This window comes from Pipistrellus kuhlii, unplaced genomic scaffold (assembly GCF_014108245.1).
Source record: "Pipistrellus kuhlii isolate mPipKuh1 unplaced genomic scaffold, mPipKuh1.p scaffold_m20_p_71, whole genome shotgun sequence".
NCBI lineage: Eukaryota > Metazoa > Chordata > Mammalia > Chiroptera > Vespertilionidae > Pipistrellus > Pipistrellus kuhlii.
Window position 1 is genome coordinate 943739 of NW_023425575.1, and position 21106 is coordinate 964844.

Below are 21106 nucleotides of genomic sequence, written 5' to 3' on the forward strand. Positions count from 1 at the left end.
TTCTCCATTGTGAACTCTTTCGTGACAATGAAGGTTACTGCTCCTGGTGAATGATTTCCTACAGTCATTGTACTCAAAAGGCCTTTCTCCTGTGCAAACTCTCTGATTATAAAGGAGGGCACTGCTACTGCTAAAAGCTTTTCCATAGTCACTGCACTCATAAGTCCTTTCTCCAGTGTGATTTTGATGTAGATAATGAAAGCTAGAAAATTTGGGACAATATTCTCCACATTTAGAGCACATAAAACACTGACTTCCAGTATGGACACTCTTTTCCTGAATAAAGGTGTGGTTGCAATTCATGTCTTTCTTACGTTCTTTTCTGGTGTAATAATATTTTCTCCTTTTAAATGTCATCCCTGGCATTGAAATAGCATTTGGACTGTCCTTGGTCTGAGTAGCCTTTAGGTGGAGATGTCCTGACCTGGTAAGGACACTCTGCCCAACATTCTTGCGTTTGAAATGATTCTGGGACAAATTGAAATTGCAGCCATTTGCATGTGAGATCCTGTCCATACCTCTAATGAGAGTCTTCTCTCTCACATGTTGCTGGTCAAATTTTACACTGAAGTAAAACCGTTTTGCACATGCTCCACACCTCAACAGAATCTGTCCATGCTGTGTTCCCTGCAGCTCAGTCAAGTGAAAAATGTTTCCCAAGACAAGTCCACAACTCTTACAGGGGTGGCTCTTCTGGGAAGACAAGGCTACCTTCGGATTCCTTGCCTGTGACACTCTTACAGAATTGTTCTCTTCAGTGTGAGCCTCTACATTCTCTGCTCTACAGCAGCAACCTGAACAAAGGGAAACACTGGTGAGGTACATGGTGATCTTATGAAAACAGAATATCTTCACCACAAATGTTTATCTGTCATGACTAGGCATGATTCCTCAGAAAGATTTTCAAGATTAGTGAGTTAGACTTTGAGGAAATTGCTGTTATATGTAATGGGCCCCAAAAGTCAGTAGATAATGAAAAACTAACCAAGAGAGGGACAGAAGCACAGAATGGGATACAAAGAAGAGAAGAAGGCTCTACTCATTATTCCTGCTTCAAACGGCTTCCTTTAGGAACTTACATGCAGGCCATGTGAGTCTGTGTAGAATAATTTAAAGTGGCTCAAAGTCATAAAAATTAATTATATTAGAGCATATGATGTTCAACATCAATATAATAATATGAGTGCATTCCAAGGTGCTGCAGGCATGAACCAACATTGGGGTGCAGTAAAGAGAGACCTATGAAAGAGGCAGAGGTGCAAAGTCCAGAGCTATTAAGTTTATCCCATTGGCTGGGAATCCGAGTAGAAATTATCACTATGAGATCTGAGAAGTTGGCAAAGTATGAACAGTAAGCACAAACAAGCATAATTGGTTGAGGAATGGGCAATTAAAAAAACACTGGGTTTCTAGCTTTAACTGACCCTTCAACAAGACAAAACTGCCTGTGTCACTCATGAAGTCATGTTTCTTCTGTGATGCACAAATGATCCTTCCCCTCAAAATAAAAAAAGCCCTGTCATAGTTGCTTTGGCTCAGTGGATAGAGCATTGGCCTGCCCTGTGGACTGAGGGGTCCCAGGTTTTATTCCAGTCAAGGGCACATGCCTGGGTTGTAGGCTTGATCCCCATTGGGGGACATGCAGGAGGAAGCCAATCAATGATTCTCTCTGATCATTGATGTTTCTATTTCTCCCTCTTCCTTCCTCTCTGAAATCAATAAAGATATGTTAAAAAAAAAAAAAAAAGAAAAGAAAAAAGTCCTATATGACAAATCTACAGCCAACATCATACTCAATGGGCAAAAACTACAACCATTTTCCCTAAGAACAGGAACAAGACAGGTATGCCCACTTTCACCACTCCTGTTTGATATAAAACTGTAAGTGCTAGCCATAGTGATCAGATAAGAAGAAGAAATAAAAGGCATCCAAATTGGAAAAGAAGAAGTAAAACTGTCATTATTCACAGATGACATGATATTGTAACTAGAAAATCTTAAAGACTCCACTGAAAAAGTAATAAATATATTAAATGCATTCAGCAATGTAGCAGGATGCAATAGTAACACCAAGTAATCTATGGCTTTTTAAAAATATATATTTTATTGATTTTTTTACAGAGAGGAAGGGAAAGGGATAGAGAGTTGAAAAACATCCATGAGAGAAACATCGATCAGCTGCCTCCTGCGCATACTAGGGATGTGCCCACAACCAAGGTACATGCCCTTGACCAGAACTGATCCTGTGACCCATCAGTCCATAGGCCAACGCTCTATCCACTGAGCCAAATGGGTTAGGGCTCTATGGCTTTTTTTTTATACACCAATAATGAACTCACAGAAAGAGAAACAAACAAACAATCCTATATACCATTGCAACAAAAATATTAGGATACCTAGGAATAAACTTAACTAAGGAGGTCAAAGACTTGGAAAACTACAGGAAGTTGAAAAAAGAGTTAGAAAAAGCTATGAACAACTCAAAGAATATACCATGTTCATGGAATATACCATGTTCCATGGTAGAATTGGTAGAATGAACATCATGAAAATGTCCATAGTACCTAAAGCAAGCTATAGATTCAATGCAATCCCTATTAAGATACCAATGGCGCAAAACCAGTTTGACTCAGTGGATAGAGTGTCAGCCTGTAGACTGAAGGGTCCCAGGTTTGATTCTGGTCAACAGCATGTACCTTGGTTGCGGGCACATCCCTGATGGGACGTGTGCAGGAGGCAGCTCGTCGATGTTTCTATCTCATCGATGTTTCTAACTCTATCTCTCTCCCTTCCTCTCTATAAAAAAATATAAAAATAAAAAGAAAGATACCAATGGCATATTTCACAAACTTATAAATTCTCCAAAAATTCATGTGGAATAAAAACAAAAAAAACTAATAACTGCAGCAATCTTGAAAAAGAAGAACAAAATCGAAACCGGTTTGGCTCAGTAGTACAGCTTCAGTCTGCGGATTGAAAGGTCCCAGGTTCGATTCCAGTCAAGGTTGCGGGCACATCCCCAGTAGGGGCTGTGCAAGAGGCAGCTGACCGAGGTTTCTCTCTCATCGACGTTTCTGGCTCTCTGTCCCTCTCCCTTCCTCTCTGTAAGAAATCAATAAAATATAAAAAAATAAAATAAAAAGAACAAAGTTGGAGATATCAAAATACAAGATACCAAGCTATATATTACAAGAAATGTCTGGTGCAGGCAAAACAACAGACATATAGAACAATGCAACAGAAGAGAAAACCCAGATATAGATCCAATCCATTATGCTCAATATTTGACAAAGGAGGCAACAGCATACAATGGAGTCAAGATAGTCTCTTCAATAAATGGTGTTGGGAAAATTGGACAGATATATGCATATAATGAAACTAGAGCACCAACTTACAACAAACACAAAAATAAACTTAAAATGTTTAAAGAACTTAAACGTAAGAGGTGAACACATAAAAATTTTAGAAGAATCCCCAGGCAGCAAAATATCAGACATATGTCCTAGCAATATCTTTACCAATATATCTTGGAAGACAATGGAAAGTAAGGAAAAAATAAACAAATGATACCATATCAAAATATAAAGCTTCTGCACAGAAAATGAAACAATTAACAACACAAAAAGAAAGCCCACTGAATGGGAAAACATATTTGCCAATGTTATCTCCAATAACGGTTTACCCTCCAAAATTTACAGGGAACTCATACATCTTAACAAAAGGAAGATAAACAATCCAATCAATAAATAGACAAAGGACCTAAAAAGACACTTTTTTTTTTTTTTTTTTAAATATATTTTATTGATTTTTGTACAGAGAGAAAGGGAGATAGAGAGTTAGAAACCTCAATGAGAGAGAGTCATCGATCAGCTGCCTCCTGCACATCCCCCACTGGGGATATGCCCACAACCAAGGCACATGCCCTTGACCGGAACCGAACCCGGGGCCCCTCAGTCCCCAAGCCGACGCTCTATCCATTGAGCCAAACCGGTCCCGGCAAAAGACACTTTTTGAAAGGGGACATACAGAAGACCCTGAGACATATGAAACATGCTCAAAGTCACTAATCATCTAAGAGGTGCAAATCAAAACAATGAGATGCCATCTCATACCAGTCAGGATGGCTAGCATCAAATATTCGACTAAACGACAAGTGCTGTCATCGAGAATGTGGAGAAAAAGGACCCCTTGTGCAATATAGACCAGTGCAGACACTGTGGAAAATAGTATAGAGTTTCCAAAAAAAATTACATATGGAACTCCCATATAACCTAGTAATCCCACTTCTAGGAATATATCTCAAGAAATCAGAAACACCAATCAGAAAGGACATATGCACCCCTACATTCAGAGCAGCACAATTTACCATAGCTAAGATTTGGAAATAGCCCAAGTGTCCATGAGCAGATGAGTGGATTAAAAAACTGTGGTCCACCTACACAAAGGAATAGTACGCTGATGAAAAAAGAAGGAAAGTTTAGCATCTGCAATAGCATGGATGGACCTTGTCAGCATTATGCTAAGCAAAATAAGCCCATCGGATAAAGATAAATATCACATGATCTCACTCATTTGTGGTCAATGGGGGAAAGAGGAGATATATATAATACTTTAAACAATAAAGAATTTTTAAAAAGGAAATATAGTGAAGATAGCCATAACACACAATACAATCTACAGATTAAATGCAATCCTGAGGATAATCTTTCTGGCATTTTACAAAAAATGAAAAGAGAATCCTGAAATGTATGGAATTAAAAAAACTTGAATAGCAAAACCAAACTTGAGCAAGAACAAAACTGGTGGCATCACACTTTCTGATTTCAATTTATTACCAAGAGAAAGCAAGCAAATAGTGTGTGGCTAGAGAAACATAGACACATACATTTATAGAACGGAACAGAGCTAAACAGAGCACATACTTAAAATAATCTTTGACAAAGCGGTAAGACACAGAAAAAAGGAAAGATAGTTTCTTCAATGATTGGTGCTGCTAAAAATCAATGCTCACATGTAAACACAATAATACTGGACTCTGCTAATAAAATTTAACTCAAACTGCATTACAGAATTAAATGTCAGTGCTAAAACTTAAAACTCCTCAAAATAATCTAGAGAAAAAGTTTTTGGAGATTTATTTTGGACAGGATTTTCTGAATGTTCACCAACCACCAGACAAAATAGAAAAAACACAAACAGTCCTTATTAGAACAAATAATAATAATAATAATAAAAGATTCTTCACAGCACAACAGCAATAAACAAAATAAAATGAAATAGAATGGAAGGCAATACTCTCAAATTGTATGAGGGAATCAATTGGAGAGATTGTGAATTTGACTCTAATCAGTACAATAAAGAGAATATTGCAATATAAACAGAAATGCACACAAATTGTTGGAGTTTCCAGGGTTGTTAGAATATTCACAGGGATAAGGCCTAAACCTGCAGTGGGTAATCCCCAGAAGGCTCCCAGATTGGAGAGGGTGCAGGCTTACCTGAGAAACAAGCCCACCCCCATTCGCAGTGCATGAATTTCATGCACCTGGCCTCTAGTTAATATATAAAATATACAAATTATTCTAAAAAAAATCATTAACCAAAAAATACAGGTACTAAACAGGATAAGGATGTAGAGACAATTCTTCAAAAAATATATACTCATGACCAATAGGAATATATAAATTGCTTTCCTCAGTAATCAAGATGGAATCCCTAAGGCTTCCTGCACCACTACCAACCACAAGGCCTTCCCTGTGAATTTAGTACAGCGAGGAGAATTGGAACTTCAAGAATAGAAGGGAGCAGTGGAAACAGACCAACCCTTCCCAGGCAGCAATTACTCAGGAAACTAGGAAAATCAAGCAGAACCACAGTCTACATGAGAGGACACAGCACACCCTGGGGGATGGGACCTGGGAAATCCCAAAGCCAAGTCCAGGTCACTAGTGACAGTGAGGGTCTTACCCAGCGAGGATACAAGTTCAAAGTTCTCCAGCATCACATTCAGGTACAGCTGTCTCTGACTCTCATCAAGGAGACCCCATTCCTCCCTGGAGAAGTACAAGGTAATGTCCTCCAAGGTCACGCCAACCTGTCAGAATGGAGACAATTCAAACCAGAGTTTCTCTCTGGGAACCAGTAATTCTACTCCTAACACATCTTACCACCACCCCTCACCCCCTCCAAACCTCCTCCAGGGCACCCTGTATGTGTGGACACCAGACCCTAATGCCAGTGCGGGCTGCTCTCTCATCACAGTCCCATTACTCACTGGGATTGCCCTCAGCAGTGCAGCTGGGTTGGGTGGCAAAGATTGGGGAAAGGGGAGAGAGCAATGCCATTTAAGGTCTGAGCAATGCCTGCAGGGCCCTAGACTTCCAGCCAAGCAATTCCACTGCAGTCTCCTAGACCATGTTTCCAAGAAAAATCCAAGCCTGGGTTTATGCTTCCCCTTTAAGTCCCCACACCAAGTCTTGGGACCAGTGCACACTCTGGGTAATACTTATTCCCTTCCCATCTTCAGTCCCGGGTTCACTCCCTCAGCTCTGCCCCCTTCCTGCTCCAATGCCACTGGGTCTCGCTGGACTCCCCCCATGAACTTGGCACATGGCATGTGGAGAAGCCTGTCTTCCAGCGGGTCCAGGACCACCCCAGGCCCCTGAGGGACCCCACAGCCCGGAAAGCCCCCATGAGGCTGTGAAGGCCTCCCTGCAGCCTCTGATCTGCCAGCCAATCCTCACAGCCACACCCTCAGGTGAACCTCAGAGGCCGTCTCCCATGTCCTCTCCGCCCCGCACTGGCTGTGTCCTCAGAAGCCACCGCGCTCCTCCCTCCCCTCCGCCTTCCTCACGGTCTTCCCCGCGGACGGAGCTGAGGGAGGGACAGGCCCGCACCGTGCTGTGGGGTGCGGGGTGAGGAGGTGGGGGGTCTGGGGGACAGGAACTCACCTCAGCGAAGCTCCTCAGCGCGGGCGCCGCCATCGCGCTCTGTAGGCCGAGTGGGCGGGAGCGGAGGGGCAGCGGCGCCCAGGGAATGGCGGGGCCGAGGCCTGGCGCGGTCCACAGAGCGACTGGGAGCTTCAAGCCCAAGTGTGAGCCGTGAGCGCCCCGCAGGCGCCCCACATGGGCTGTGAGGCGAGACACCACTCTCCTGCCTCCTCTAAGGGAGCTGCTGACCGCCAGAGACAGACCTGAGAGCAGACAGAACCCGCCAGGAGGACTAGTTCCGCCCCCTGAAGTGGACAAAGGAAAGGCCTTTCCTGAGCTTCCATTGGCTCAGTCTGGTGGCAGTCCATGCGTGGCTTTCTGGGTAATGTAGTTTTTAGGCTCCAAGTCTGGAATTCTTTGTTTCCTCAGAGCTGACTCCAGGATTATTTTTGAGGGCAAATAGCCCAAGAACACACCAAGAATACTCAGGGCCTTCAGCGCCCTCATGGGAGGTGATGTCTGGGTTAAGTTTGTTTCTAAGGCACTTGCCTGGCAGGTTTTGCGTATCTTCCTTCAGCACCCGCTCTTCCTGAATGAAAGGCATTGTTTCTTCACTCAGGACATTAAGTATGTCTCTTGCCCTGACTGGTTTGGCTCAGTGGATAGAGCGTAGACCTGGGGACTGAAGGGTCCCAGGTATGATTCCAGTCAAGGTGGAGGCACATCTGCAGTAAGGGATGCGCAGGAGGCAGCTGATTGAACTTTCTCTCTCATAAATGTTTCTTTCTCTCTATCCCTTTCCCTTCTCTGTAAAATAATATATAATAATATATATATATATATATATATATATATATATATATATATATATATATGTTCTTAAAAAGCATGTTTCTCAAAAAAAAAAAAAGCATGTTTCTCCTTCAGGCTATTTGTAGCTGGGGGAGATTGCTCAAGACTCTAACCTACCTCCACTGAATCCATTATACAGTTTATGTCACAAAACAGACATTCATACTTAAGATCATCTGCTTCTGATGCCATCCAAAGTGTCAGCTCTACAGAGACAAAACCCTAATTACTGAGTTCTCCGGTGGGTCAAACTGTGCTGGGATCAAAGGGGAGGCAGACAAATAGCAGCTCACTCTGAAAGAAGGTTCCCCTGGAGAAACCACTGCAGCTGAGAAATGAACACGGGGAGGCCAAGGGTCAGAGCTCTGAGATGTAAAGGGAATGGGAGTGTAACCATGGAAACAGGAGCTGCAGCTGAGCCACCCTGGTCCTCATCCTGTACCTGCTCCAGGGAGGGCTGCTCATCAGCTGTAGAGACTGTGTCTGACGCTGGAGAAAACAATAGTTAAAATCCAGCTCCTTGAAGCTGACACTTGTCTGTGGTGTAAATGTGGGGAGCTGACTTCATTTCTCTGAAACTGAATTTTTTGTTTTTTAATATATTTTATTGTTTTTTTACAGAGAGGAAGGGAGAGGGATAGAGAGCTAGAAACATCGATGAGAGAGAAACATCAACCAGCTGCCTCTTGCACACCCCCCTACTGGGGATGTGCCCACAACCAATGTGCATGCCCTTGACTGGAATCGAACCTGGGACCTTTCAGTCCACAGACCGACACTCTATCCACTGAGCCAAACCGGTTTCAGCCCTTGTCTTCATCTTTGTTTTGCTGCCAGAACAACAATGGCTCAGGTGAGAACATCTGAGAAGCTACAGGAACCCACAAAACCTCTTGATTACAATCAATGACAACGACCTCTCCACAGAAGATAAACATGCCTGGAGTCCCTCAGATCTGGGTAATACCGTTCCTGTAGTTTTTACATAAAAAAAATTTCTGCATGCAGGTTTAGATGAAGACCATTCCATCTAATGAGCTGCAGTCTGGTCCAACAACGATTAGATCAGTGTTTCTGTAGTGAAAGGGATTCTCCTCACTGTAATGGTCTTCCAACCAGTGACCATCACCCATAGAATTGAAGGCATTAGGGCACACGGCCCTCTGCAACACCTGGGTAGGAGGTTCCCTTCAAATGTCTTAGCATCCCCTGAAAAGAAGAAAAAAAATTCACGCTGCTCTCAGATATACTTGAGGTTGTCACAGCGACCCTCCGCCCTCTCTTTGGAGTGATCTCTGTGTCTCAAAGCATCCATCTTCACATAAGGACTAGAGTCCACAGTGTTTCCTGGGAAATTATGGAAAACAATGTAAATTTGGCAAAAACTTCTTTGCTAATTTCTACACCATAATCTGTCCCAAACGACAAAAATTTTGGAGAGCCCATAAGTTTTTCACCAGATCATGCTTGGAGAGCCTGGATTTCCTTATAAACTAAGCCATAGACTCAATAGAACACCCAACATTAAAGAAGTCATAGGAAAAAACTTTCATTATTTTGCAAAGAAAGAGACCCGAGACTGGCAATTCTCCCATTGGTGACTGAGGTACAAAGTAGACTCATCACAGGCATCTAGGGAAAGCATGTCCCTGACAATGGCAGTCCCTGTGCAACATTATGTTTACTGGGGTCAACAGTCATCAGTCCTATGTGACAACTCATGACAGGGAAACAAGGAAGAACTAAGGACTGAGGTATTCCCAATTTTCTTCAACAAATTAGACAACAGAGTTAGCTTCCCTGGGCACATGAGGATGGGGATTGATGCCATCGGCAGAGACATTATAGATGGTTCCCGTGAAAGCCTTCATTAACAGAAATATACAGTGATATACACCTGGGAAGACATCTCTCTATGTTAGAAAGTGCAATATAGATACATATGATTCCAACATAAATACTAACAAACACAACAACAAAAACAGTTGAGGAGATGTTATAACATGTAGGTAATTAAATGTATCAGAAATAAGTCAGACCGAGACTTCACATATTTTCTTATACTATAGTTAAGTACTAACTAAGAAAATACATTTCCTACACATCTAAGAAATTTTTCACATTTTGGACTCTTTTGTGCAGAGCAAATTTACAAATTTGGCTGAGAGAAACCTCACACTGATTACAGTCATACTGGCTTTTTCTAGTGTGAGCTCTCTGATGACATTGAAGACTACTGCTCCTTGTAAAAGATTTTCCACAATCACTACATTTATAAGCCTTTTCTCCTGTATGAACTATCTGATGAGTACGAAGGTGCATCGTAGTGCGAAAAGATTTACCACATTCACTGCATATATAAGGCTTTTCCCCAGTGTGAACTCCCCGATGATATTGAAGACCACTGGATTGTGTAAAAGTTTTCCCGCATACACTGCATTCATAAGGCTTTTCTCCAGTGTGAATTCTTTGATGACGACGAAGGGCAGTGCTCCAGGTAAAAGATTTCACACATTCGCTGCATTTGTAAGGCTTTTCTCCAGAGTGAACTCTCTGATGAATACGAAGGTTGGTGTTAGTGGTAAAAGATTTCCCACATTCACTGCATTTGTAAGGCTTTTCTCCAGTGTGAACTCTCTCATGAATACGAAGATGGTTGTTAGTGGTAAAAAATTTCCCACATTCACTGCATTGATAAGGCTTTTCTCCTGTATGAACTCTCTGATGTTTATGAAGGTGAGAGATAGTTTTAAAAGATTTCCCACATTCACTGCATTCATAAGGCCTTTCTCCAGTGGGCAAAGATTCATGATCACCTTGGCTATTACTACTGCTAAAAGCTTTCTCATATTCATTGCACTGATCAGGCCTTTCTCCAGTGTGGCTTCGCTGTTGATCATGAAAGCAAGAAAATTTGGTAAAATATTTTCCACATTCAGAGGACGCAAAACACCAACTTCCTGCATGGACACCCGTTTCCTGAATAAATGTGTGGGTGTAACTAATGTCTTTCTTACATTCTTTCATGGTGAAATCATTTTTTCCCCTTTGAAACGTCATCACACACACTGGAATAGCATTTGGACTGTCCCTGGTCTGAGTAGCCTTTAGGTAGAGATGACCTGACCCAGTAAGAACACCCTGCTGAACCTCCCTGTAGGAGAAATTATTTGGGGGCACATTGAAATTGCAGCTGTTTGCAAGTGAGATCCTGTCTACACCTCTAATGGAAGTGTTCTCTCTCACGGGCTGCTGGTGAAATTTTACACAGAAGTAAAACCGTTTTGCACATGACCCGCATCTCAACAGTATCTGTCCGTGTTGTGCTCCCTGCAGCTCTATCATATGAAAAATGTTTCCCAAGACGATTCCACATCTCCCACAGGGGTGGCTCTTCTGGGAAGACAAGGCTACTGTGGGATTCCTGGCCTGTGACACTCTTACAGAAACCTTCTGTTCTGTTGCTTCCTCCACATTCTTTGCTCCACAGCAGCAACCTGAACAAAAGGAAATGCTGGTGACGTACATGTTGACCACATGAAAACAGAGTATCTTTATCACAAATGTTTATCTGTCTTGACTAAACATGATTCCATGCAAAGATTTTCAAGATGAGTGAGTTAGACTCTGAGGAAATTGCTGTTATACATAACATGGCCCCAAAAGTCAGTAGATGAGGAAATTCTCACCAATGGAGGGACAGAAGCCCAGGATAGAATACAGAGAAGAGAGAAAGGCTCTACCCATTGTTTCGGCTCAAACGACTTCCTTGAGGATCTTATATGCTGACTATGTGAGTCTGTGTAGAGTAATTTAAAGCTGTTCAAGCCCTAATCGGTTTGGCTCAATGGATAGAGCGTTGGCCTGCATATTAAAAGATCCAAAGTTCGATTCCAGTCAAGGCATGTACCTTGGTTGTGGGCACATTCTCAATAGGAGGTGTGCAGGAGGCAGCTGGTGGATGTTTCTCTCTCATTGGTGTTTATAACACTTTCCCTTCCTCTCTGTAAAAAAAATCAATAAAATATATTAAAAAACAAAAACAAAACAAATTAAGCTGTTCAAAGCCAAAAAAATTAATTGTATTAGAGAATATGATGTTCAACGTCAATATAATATAATAACATGTGTGCACTGCAAGACGCTGCAGGCATCGACCAATGTTGGAGTGCAGTAAAGAGAGACCTGTGAAAGAGGCAGAGGTGCAAACTCCAGAGAGGTTAAGGTTATCAGTGGACTGGGGTTCCAAGTAGAAATTATCACTATTCAACCTGTGTAGTTGCCAAAGTAAAAACAATAAGCACAACCAGGCATAACTGGGTGAGGACTGGGCCACTGTAAGAAAACACTGGGTTTCTAGCTATGAATGCAAAAAAAGCCAGCCATGAATTCCTCTCCCTAATAACCTTTCACCAAGGCAAGACCGTCTATGGGTCCACTGTGTCAATCATAAAGCGTTTTTCTTCTGTGATGCACAAATGATTCTTCCCCTTAAATCCCATTTGAGTTACTGCAAAAACAAGGTCAGAGTTACCTCCAGCAGCCATTGTGCTTCTGCTATCATTGACCCTAGTGGCTTGTTCTTTAAAAAATAATGGAAATTTTTGTCTTTTAGACATGCCTTGGCCAGTATGGCTCAGTTGATTTGAGCATCATCCTGTGTACCAAAGGGTCGAGGATTCAATTTCCACTCAAGGCACATATCAGTAGGTTCCATTTCCAGTTAATTTGTGTGTAGAAGGCAGACGATTGATGTTTCTCCCTCAAGTGATATTTCTCTATGAGAAACCAATAATAAATGAATAAATAAAAATTTCAAGGTAGCCAAACAAAACAGAACTGAAAAAAGTCTAGAGACAAAATAAATAAAAAGACAACCTACCAAAAATCATGAACAAAATTCAGAAAATGTAATTTAAAAAAAATATATTTTATTGATTTTTTACACAGAGGAAGGGAGAGAGGTAGAAAGTGAGAAACATCGATGAGAGAGAAACATCCATCAGCTGCCTCCTGCACACTCCCCGCTAGGTATGTGCCCACAACCAAGGTAAATGCCCTTGACCGGAATCGAACCTAGGACCCTTGAGTTCACAGACCGACGCTCTATCCACTGAGCCCAACCTGTTAGGGCAAGAGAATGTAATTTTAACAGAAAATTTTATAGGGATAAAAGCCTATATTATGAAAAATAATCTCACAAAACCTAACCTGCCATATCAGGAATCTAGAAACAAAACAAGAAAATAACTCCGAAGATTGCAAAAAAAAGAAAGAAAGAAATATTTGGAAAAGCATCAATAAACAGGAAACAAGACAACATAAAAGATACTACCAGGTACTTTGCTAAGAAATACAAAAATGGGCAAATCTTGAACTAGACTAAATCAAAAAACAAGAACAAATAAATAAACAAAAACAAGCCTCAAAGAAATGGAAAAAAAAATGAAAGCTAAGACATTACACCTGACACTATGAACCACAAAGCATCAGAAGAGATGTTGAAGTTAGGAGGCCACATGACCTTCCATAGAGAAATTTGTCAAGATCCCATATGAGCTTCTGAAATAAAAAATTTCAGAGCCCTGCCCAGGTAGCTCACTTGTTGAGCGTGTTGTCCTGATGCACCACAGTTGTGGGTTTGATCCCCCAACAAGGCACATGTAGGGGACAGCCAATAAATGCTTAGATGGGGAGAATAGCAGATCAATGTTTCCCTCTTTCTCTGTCTCCTTTCCTATCTCTAAAATCAATAAATATAGGCTTCCCAGTATGGTTCAGTGATTGAGTATCGATCCATGATCCAATTCCATTCCTGGTCAGAGGGCATGCACAGGTTTCTGGCCCAAAATCCAGTGGGGGGTGACTCTCATTATTCATGTTTCTGACCCCATAGAGGGTCAGAGACAGCTGTATCCGTGGATTCTCCTCTTGCTCTCTAAAATCAATAAAATATATTTACAAAATCAACAAAGAAATACCCCCTCTTAGTGGAGGGGCACATGTGGGAGGCAACCAATTGATGTTTTTTCTTCTTCTTCTTCTTCTTCTTCTTCTTCTTCTTGTGGGAGGCAACCAATTGATGTTTTTTCTTCTTCTTCTTCTTCTTCTTCTTCTTCTTCTTCTTCTTCTTCTTCTTGTGGGAGGCAACCAATTGATGTTTTTTCTTCTTCTTCTTCTTCTTCTTCTTCTTCTTCTTCTTCTTCTTCTTCTTCTTCTTCTTCTTCTTCTTCTTCCTCCTCCTCCTCCTCCTCCTCCTCCTCCTCCTCCTCCTCCTCCTCCGGCTTGGGGACTGAAGGGTCTCAGGTTCGATTCCGGTCAAGGGCATGTACCTTGGTTGCGGGCATATCCCCAGTAGGGGGTGTGCAAGAGGCAGCTGATCGATGACTCTCTCTCATCGATGTTTCTAACTCTCTTTCTCTCTCCCTTCCTCTCTGTAAAAAAAAATCAATAAATAAAATATATTTAAAAAACTCGAACAGCAAAAGCAATCTTGAATGAAAACAAAGCTGGTGGCATAAACTTCCTGACTTCTATTTATTACAGAGAGAAAGCAAGAAACAGTGTGTTGCTGGGTAAACACAAACACATCCATCAACAGAAAAGAACCAAAAACACAGAAATAAACCCAGGCACATACTTTCAAGTAATCTCTGACAAAGCTACTAGACACAGAAGTTAGAAAAAATAGTTTCTTCAATGAATGCTGTTGCTGAAAATCAATACTCACATTTAAACACAATAATCCTGGATTCGGATGATAAAATGTAACTCAACCTGCATGACACAATTAAATATTAGCTCTAGAACTTAATCCTCCTCAGGACAAACGAGAGAAAAAGTTTTGAAGATTTGTTTTGGCCAGGAGTTTTTGGGTGTGACACCAACTACCAGACAAAATAGAAAAAAAACATCCCTAACCGGGTTGGCTCAGCGGACAGGCATCAGCCTGTGGACTGAAGGGTCCCAGGTTCAATTCCAGTCAAAGGCATGTACCTAGATTGCAGACATATCCCCAGTAAGGGATGTGCAGCTAATCAATGTTTCTCTCTCATGGGATGTTTCTAACTCTATCCCTCTCTCTTCCTCTCTGTAAAAAACCAGTAAAATATATTTTTAAAAAATAGAAAAACCCAACAGTCCAGATTGAAACAAATAAAAAGCTTCTTCACAGAACACAGCAATAAACAAAACGAAATGAAAGGCAATCTAAAGGATTGTAGAAAACATTCCAAAATCCTATGAAGGAATTGCTTGGAGATACTATGGATTAGGTTCTGATCAACACAATAAATAGAATATTGTGATATAGACAGGAATTCACACAAATAGTTGGGAGTTCCCAGGGAATAATAGAGGTATGTTCATACTCTACTGCAGATAATAACAATGCAATGACCCTGCCTCAAAAGCAAACTCGATATAACTTCATTAACACTATTTAATTGCTAAGCACTTGTAACAAAGATCACAGCTTCCTAGAAAAATGGTGGCACTAGACCTGCTGAACGCAGGGTTCACAAAAACATGAACTTTGTAGAAAAGTGAGTGTGAGGGAGTGATATCTGCAAAATGCAATTAAGCACATGCAACAATATGTGTTCTTGTGTGTCATAAGCAATTAATTTATTAAATATAGCCCTGACCAGTTTGACTCAGTGGATAGAGGGTCAGAGACAGCTGTATCCGTGGATTCAAGGGTCCCAGGTTTGATTCTAGTCAAGGCATGTACCTTGGTTGTGGGCACATACCCAGTAAGGCGTATGCAGAAGGCAGCTGATCAATATTTTTCTCTCATCTATGTTTCTAATTCTCTGTCTCTCTCCCTTTCTCTCTGTAGGAAATAAATAATATATATATAAATATATACATATTGATATAATATATATATTATTGATATAATATGCAAGTTATTCCAAAGAGTCTTCAAACAAAATACATAGTTAACAAACAGGATAAAGATATAGACATAATAGTTACAAAAATATGTACAAAAGCAAAATATAAATATACATAAAAATGCTTTCCTCACTAAACAAGATGAAATCCCTCAGGCTTCCTGCAACACTACCAACCACAAGTCCTTCCCTGTGAATGTAGTCCAGCGGGGAGAATCGGGACTTCAGGAATAGAAGGGAGCAGTGGAAACAGACCAAACCCCTTCAAAACAGCAAATACTCAGGAAACTGAAAAAATCAAGCAGAACCACAGTCTACATGGGAGGACACAGCACACCCTGGGAGATGAGGCCTGAAAAATTGCAAAGCCAAGACCAGTCTCTGGTGACAGTGAGGGTCTTACCCAGCGAGGATACAAGTTCAAAGTTCTCCAGCATCACATTCAGGTACAGCTGTCTCTGACCCTCATTCAGGAGGCTCCATTCCTCCCTGGAGAAGTACAGGGCAATGTCCTCAAAGGTCACACCAACCTGTCAGAATGGAGACAATTGACACCAGAGCTGCCTTTTTGAGAACTTCCACTCCTTCTCCTTACACACCTTTTCCCCCTCAACCTCCTCCAGGGCACCCGGTTAGTGTGGACAGCAGGCCCTAATGCCAGTGCAGGCTGCTGTCTCATCACAGTCCCATTACTCACTGGGATTGCCCTCCGCAGAGCAGCTGGGCTGGGTGGGAAATATTGGGGAAGGAGAGGGTAGAAAGCAATGCCATTTAAGGTCTGGGCGATGCCTGCAGGGCCCCAGCCTTCCTGCCACGCAATTCCACTGCAGCCTCCTTGATCATGCCTCCCAGACAAAGCCAAGCGTGGGTTTATGTTTCACATTTAAGTCCACGGGGACCATCAGCTCACACTTCCTCCAGATGTGCACACACTGGATAATCTTTATCCCCTTCCCATCTTCAGTCCCGGGTTCACTCCCTCAGCTCTGCCCCCTTCCTGCTCCAATGCCACTGGGTCTCGCTGGACTCCCCCGTGAACATGGCACATGGCATGTGGAGAAGCCTGTCTTCCAGCGGGTCCAGGACCACCCCAGGCCCCTGAGGGACCCCACAGCCGGGAAAGCCCCCATGAGGCTGTGAGTCCTCCCTGCAGCCTCTGATCTGCCCGCCAATCCTCACAGCCACACCCTCAGGGGAACCTCAGAGGTCGGTCACCCCTGTCCTCTCCGCCCCGCACTGGCTGTGTCCTCAGAAGCCACCGCGCTCCTCCCTCCCGTCCGCCTTCCTCACGGAGCTGCAGGAGGGACAGGCCCGCACAGGGCTGTGGGGTGCGGGGTGAGGAGGCGGGGGGCCTGGGGGACAGGAACTCACCTCAGCGAAGCCCCTCAGCTCGGGCGCGGCCATCGAGCTCTGTGGGCCGCGCGGGGCGGGGGCGGCGGGGACAGCGTCGCCCAGGGAACGGCGGGGCCTGTCCGATGCCTGGCGCGGCCCATGGAGCGACTGGGAGCTTCAACCCCGAGTGTGAGCCGTGAGCGCCCCGGAGGCGCCCCCCATGGGCTGTGAGGCGGGGACACCACTCTTCTGCCTCCTCCAAGGGACCCAGCGACTAGACCTGACAGAAGACCAAAACCTGCCCCCTGACGTGGACAAAGGAAGCGGCCTTTTCTTAGCTTCCATTGGCTCAGCCTGGTGGTATGCTACACAAGGCCTTCTGGGTAATGTAGTTCCTAGGCTCCAAGTCCGGAATTCTGCATTTCCTCAGAGCTGACTCCAGGATTGGTTTTGAGGGCAAACAGCCCAAGGACACACCAAGTATTCCCAGGCCCTCCAGTGCCTTCAAGGGAGGTGTTTCTGAGGCAAGTTTGTTTCTCCTGCACCTGCCTGGCAGGTTTTGCATATCTTTCTTCAGGACCTGCTCTTCCTGAATGCAGGCATTGTTTCTTCACTCAGGACATTAGGTATGTTTCTCCCTCAAGCCAAATGTAGCTGGGGGAGGTTATTCAATTCTCTAACTCCATCTAACCTGCCTCCATTGTAACCATTATACAATGGTAATGTCACTGAAACAGACTCTCATCTGTAAGAGCATCTTCTTCTGATGCCATCCCAAGTGTCAGCCCTGTGCAGTGTGGATAAGATGGCCAAGAGACATGTGAAAAAAATGCTCAAAGTGACTCATCACCAGAGAGATGCCAATTAAAGCAACAATTAGGTATCACCTCACCCCTGTCAAAATGGCTGCCATCAACAAATCAACAAAGGGCAAGTGCTGGGGAGGATGTGGGACTGCAAACCAGAACAGCCATTATAGAAATCAGTTTGGTGTTTTAGCAAGACATTTAATATGGAACTACATTTGATCCAGTGCTTCACTTCTAGGTATATATCCTTGTCCCAAGTAGATACCAGTAAAGGATCTGGGGCGTTCATCACAGGCATCCCTTGAGATAAACTGTAATCTCACAGGAATTGGGACAGTCAAGTAGTTGCTGATGGAGAGACTGCTCTTCATCAGCAGGACTGAGGGCAGTCTTAGGACCAAAAAGACCACAAGGTTTAATTTTTAAGTTTAAGCTTACAAAAATTAATTCAATTAACTACCGGAGGAACTACACCACATGAAACATACAGTTGCCAATCATGCAGCTTTTAATTACTTACACAAATCCTGAGCAGCTGCGAGCACAAGCTTAGTTAGGAATCCCCACGGTGTTGTCCTCTGTGGTACGGTGGCTGGCTGGGCTGGGCTGGTCCAGGTGCAAGGGGGCTGCTGTTTTTCTCCCAAGAGCTCGGTTGTGTCACAATTGGGGATTACTGTCTATTTTTCTGAAGCACCTTTGAAGCATCAATTCATTCCAAAGAAAACTTGTATACATCCTGCAAAGATTTTTTTTTTAAATATATTTTATTGATTTTTTACAGAGAGGGAGAGGGATAGAGAGCTAGAAACTTCGGTGAGAGAGAATCATCGATCAGCTGCCTCCTGCAGACCCCCCACTGGGGATGTGCCCGCAACCAAGGTACATGCCTTGACCGGAATCGAACCCGGGACCTTTCAGTCCACAAGCCGACGATCTATCCACTGAGCCAAACCGGCTTCGGCCTACAAAGATCTTTGATGCTAATAAATTCCCCTGGCCATCCCCACTCCTGTTTTTTATTTTTATTTTTAAGATATTTTATTGATTTTTTTTTTTTTTTTTTTACAGAGAGGGAGAGGGATATAGTCAGAAACACTGATAAGAGAGAAACATCCATCAGCTGCCCCCACCGGTAATGTGCTCGCAAGCCAGGTACATGCCATTGACCAGAATTGAACCCAAAACCCTTCAGCCTGCAGTCCAACACTCCAATGAGCCAACTGGTTTTGGCACAACTAATGTCTTTCTTACATTCTTTTCTAGTGTAATAATTGTTTCTCCTATGAAACAATATCCCACATGTCTAAATAGCATTTAGGCACTCTCTGGACCTAGTATCCTTTAGATGTTAAGTGTCCAGACCCAGTAAGGACACTCTGGTGCTGAGGTGAACATGCCTTTTGAGATGAGGAATGGGATGGGGTGGGGTCCAGGGCACTTGGCACGCCCTGTTTGGTGGTTCATTTTCTCCGGGATATCCCAGTCCAGATGCAGGTTACCAGTTGGGGGAAGGGAGGATTTATCATTCCAGGCTTTTGGTGATATTAAAAAAATTGAGAGTCTGGGCAACATCAGAAGGTGATGGTGAAGGTGAAATCTTCCGTAGCTACTTCCTGGAGCTTAGAAAAAGCCTGGCAAATGAGGGAGGGTGGACCCAGGGTACTTGGCACGCCCTGATTGGTGATTCGATGTCTCAGGGCTGTCCAGGCACATATGCAGGTTACATCAATCTCCGCCCACCAGTTGGGGGAAGGGAGGATCTATAGAAGTTCAAAGTTCTCCAGCATCACATTCAGGTACAGCTGTTTCTGACTCTCAACAAGGAGCTCATTTCCTCCTTGCAGAAATACAGGGCAATGTCCTCCAAGGTCACGACAAACCTGTCAGATTCGAGAAAAGAGCTGTCTCTGAGAACCAGTCCAGTCTGCACCCTCTCCGATAGGGGACCCATGGAAGGATGTCCTACTGCCGGTTTACAGGGATTGGGCCTAAGCAGGCAGTTGGACATTTCTCTCCCAATCTGGGACTGCTGGCTCCGGCCATTCACCTGCCTACATGCCTGCCCGCCTGATTGCCCCCAAATACTCCCTGCCAGCCTGATCACCCACAACTGCCCCAGTGTTACCTACTTATCCCATCTGCTCCCGCTGCTCACTCCAAACTGCCAGGCCCCACTGTCCTGATCACTCCAACTGACCCCTACTGACTGATTGCTTGCCAACTGCCCCCGTTGCTGGTCTGCTTACCCCCAAAGGCTCCGACCCCCACCAGCATTTACCTTGGTTGTGGGCATATCCCCAGTGGGGGTTGTGCAGGAGGCAGTAGATTGATGTTTCTCTCTCATCGATGTTTCTAATTCTCTATTCCTCTCCCTTCTTCTCTATAAAAAATCAATAAAATATATTTTAAAATATATATTAAAAAAATAAAATAGACATGATGGTGATATATATATAAAAATATGAACATCCACCAGCGTCCTAGCTAGTTTGGCTCTGGATAGAGCATAGGCTAGCAGAGAAAAGGCTCTTGGGATCAATTCAAGTCAAAGGCACGTATCTTGGTTGAAGATTCCTTCTTAGCTCAGGCCATAGTCACAGCTGATGAAAGAAGCAATCAATGTGTTTCCTTCACATCAATATTTCTGTCTTTCCCTCTCTCTTCCACTCTCCAAAAAATTCAAAATAAAAATATCCTCTAGTGATGATTAATAACAAAAAGAATATCTATTAAAAAAAAAAAAAAAAAAAAGCCAAAACCAGTTTTGCTCAGTGGATAGAGTGTCGGTCTGGGGACTGAAGAGTCCCAGGTTCGATTCCGGTCAAGGGCATGTACATTGGTTGCGGGAACATCCCCGGTGGGAGGTGTGCAGGAGGCAGCTGGTCAATGTCTCTCTCATTGATGTTTCTAGCTCTCTGTCCCTTTCTCTTCCTCTCTGTAAAAAATCAATAAAATATTAAAAAACAAAACAAAAAACAATACTTAAAAAAAAAAAAAAAAAAAAAAAAGATGGCCAAAACCGGTTTCGCTCAGTGGACAGAACGTCAGCCTGTGGACTGAAGAGTCCAGGGTTCGATTCCGGTCAAGGGCATGTATCTTGGTTGTGGGCATATCCCCAGTAGGGGGTGTGCAAGAGGCAGCTGATCGATGATTCTCTCATCGATGTTTCTAACTCTCTCTCTCCCTTCCTCTCTGAAAAAATCAATAAAATATATAAAAAAATTTAAAAGATGAGTTACAAATATATCTCTTAAATATATCCAACAATTTATAAAATAATTAAAGC

At 43.1% G+C, this 21106-nt stretch overlaps 1 protein-coding gene and 1 long non-coding RNA gene across 3 annotated transcripts in view; one reads left to right on the plus strand and one right to left on the minus strand.

The window, feature by feature from the left end:
* The window catches only part of LOC118710218 (zinc finger protein 883-like), an 86854-nt gene extending 68865 nt beyond the window's left edge, over positions 1-17989 (minus strand). The window contains exons 1-4 of one of the 2 annotated variants that reach the window (XM_045575967.1): positions 17051-17989; positions 16083-16209; positions 10019-11278; positions 9883-9886 (exon numbers count right to left, since the gene is read on the minus strand). In XM_045575967.1, the coding sequence (XP_045431923.1) occupies positions 9883-9886; positions 10019-11278; positions 16083-16209; positions 17051-17083 (1424 nt within the window). In that variant the 5' untranslated portion in view covers positions 17084-17989. Of the gene's footprint in view, positions 1-6950; positions 7404-9882; positions 9887-10018; positions 11279-16082; positions 16210-17050 lie in introns of those variants that run through there. The other variant, XM_045575968.1, reaches the window with a different exon arrangement.
* Positions 9967-10363, plus strand: LOC118710254. The gene is made up of 2 exons (XR_004985352.2): positions 9967-10097; positions 10266-10363. It is a non-coding gene; the product is annotated as an uncharacterized LOC118710254 (long non-coding RNA).
* Positions 17990-21106: the final 3117 nt, after the last annotated feature.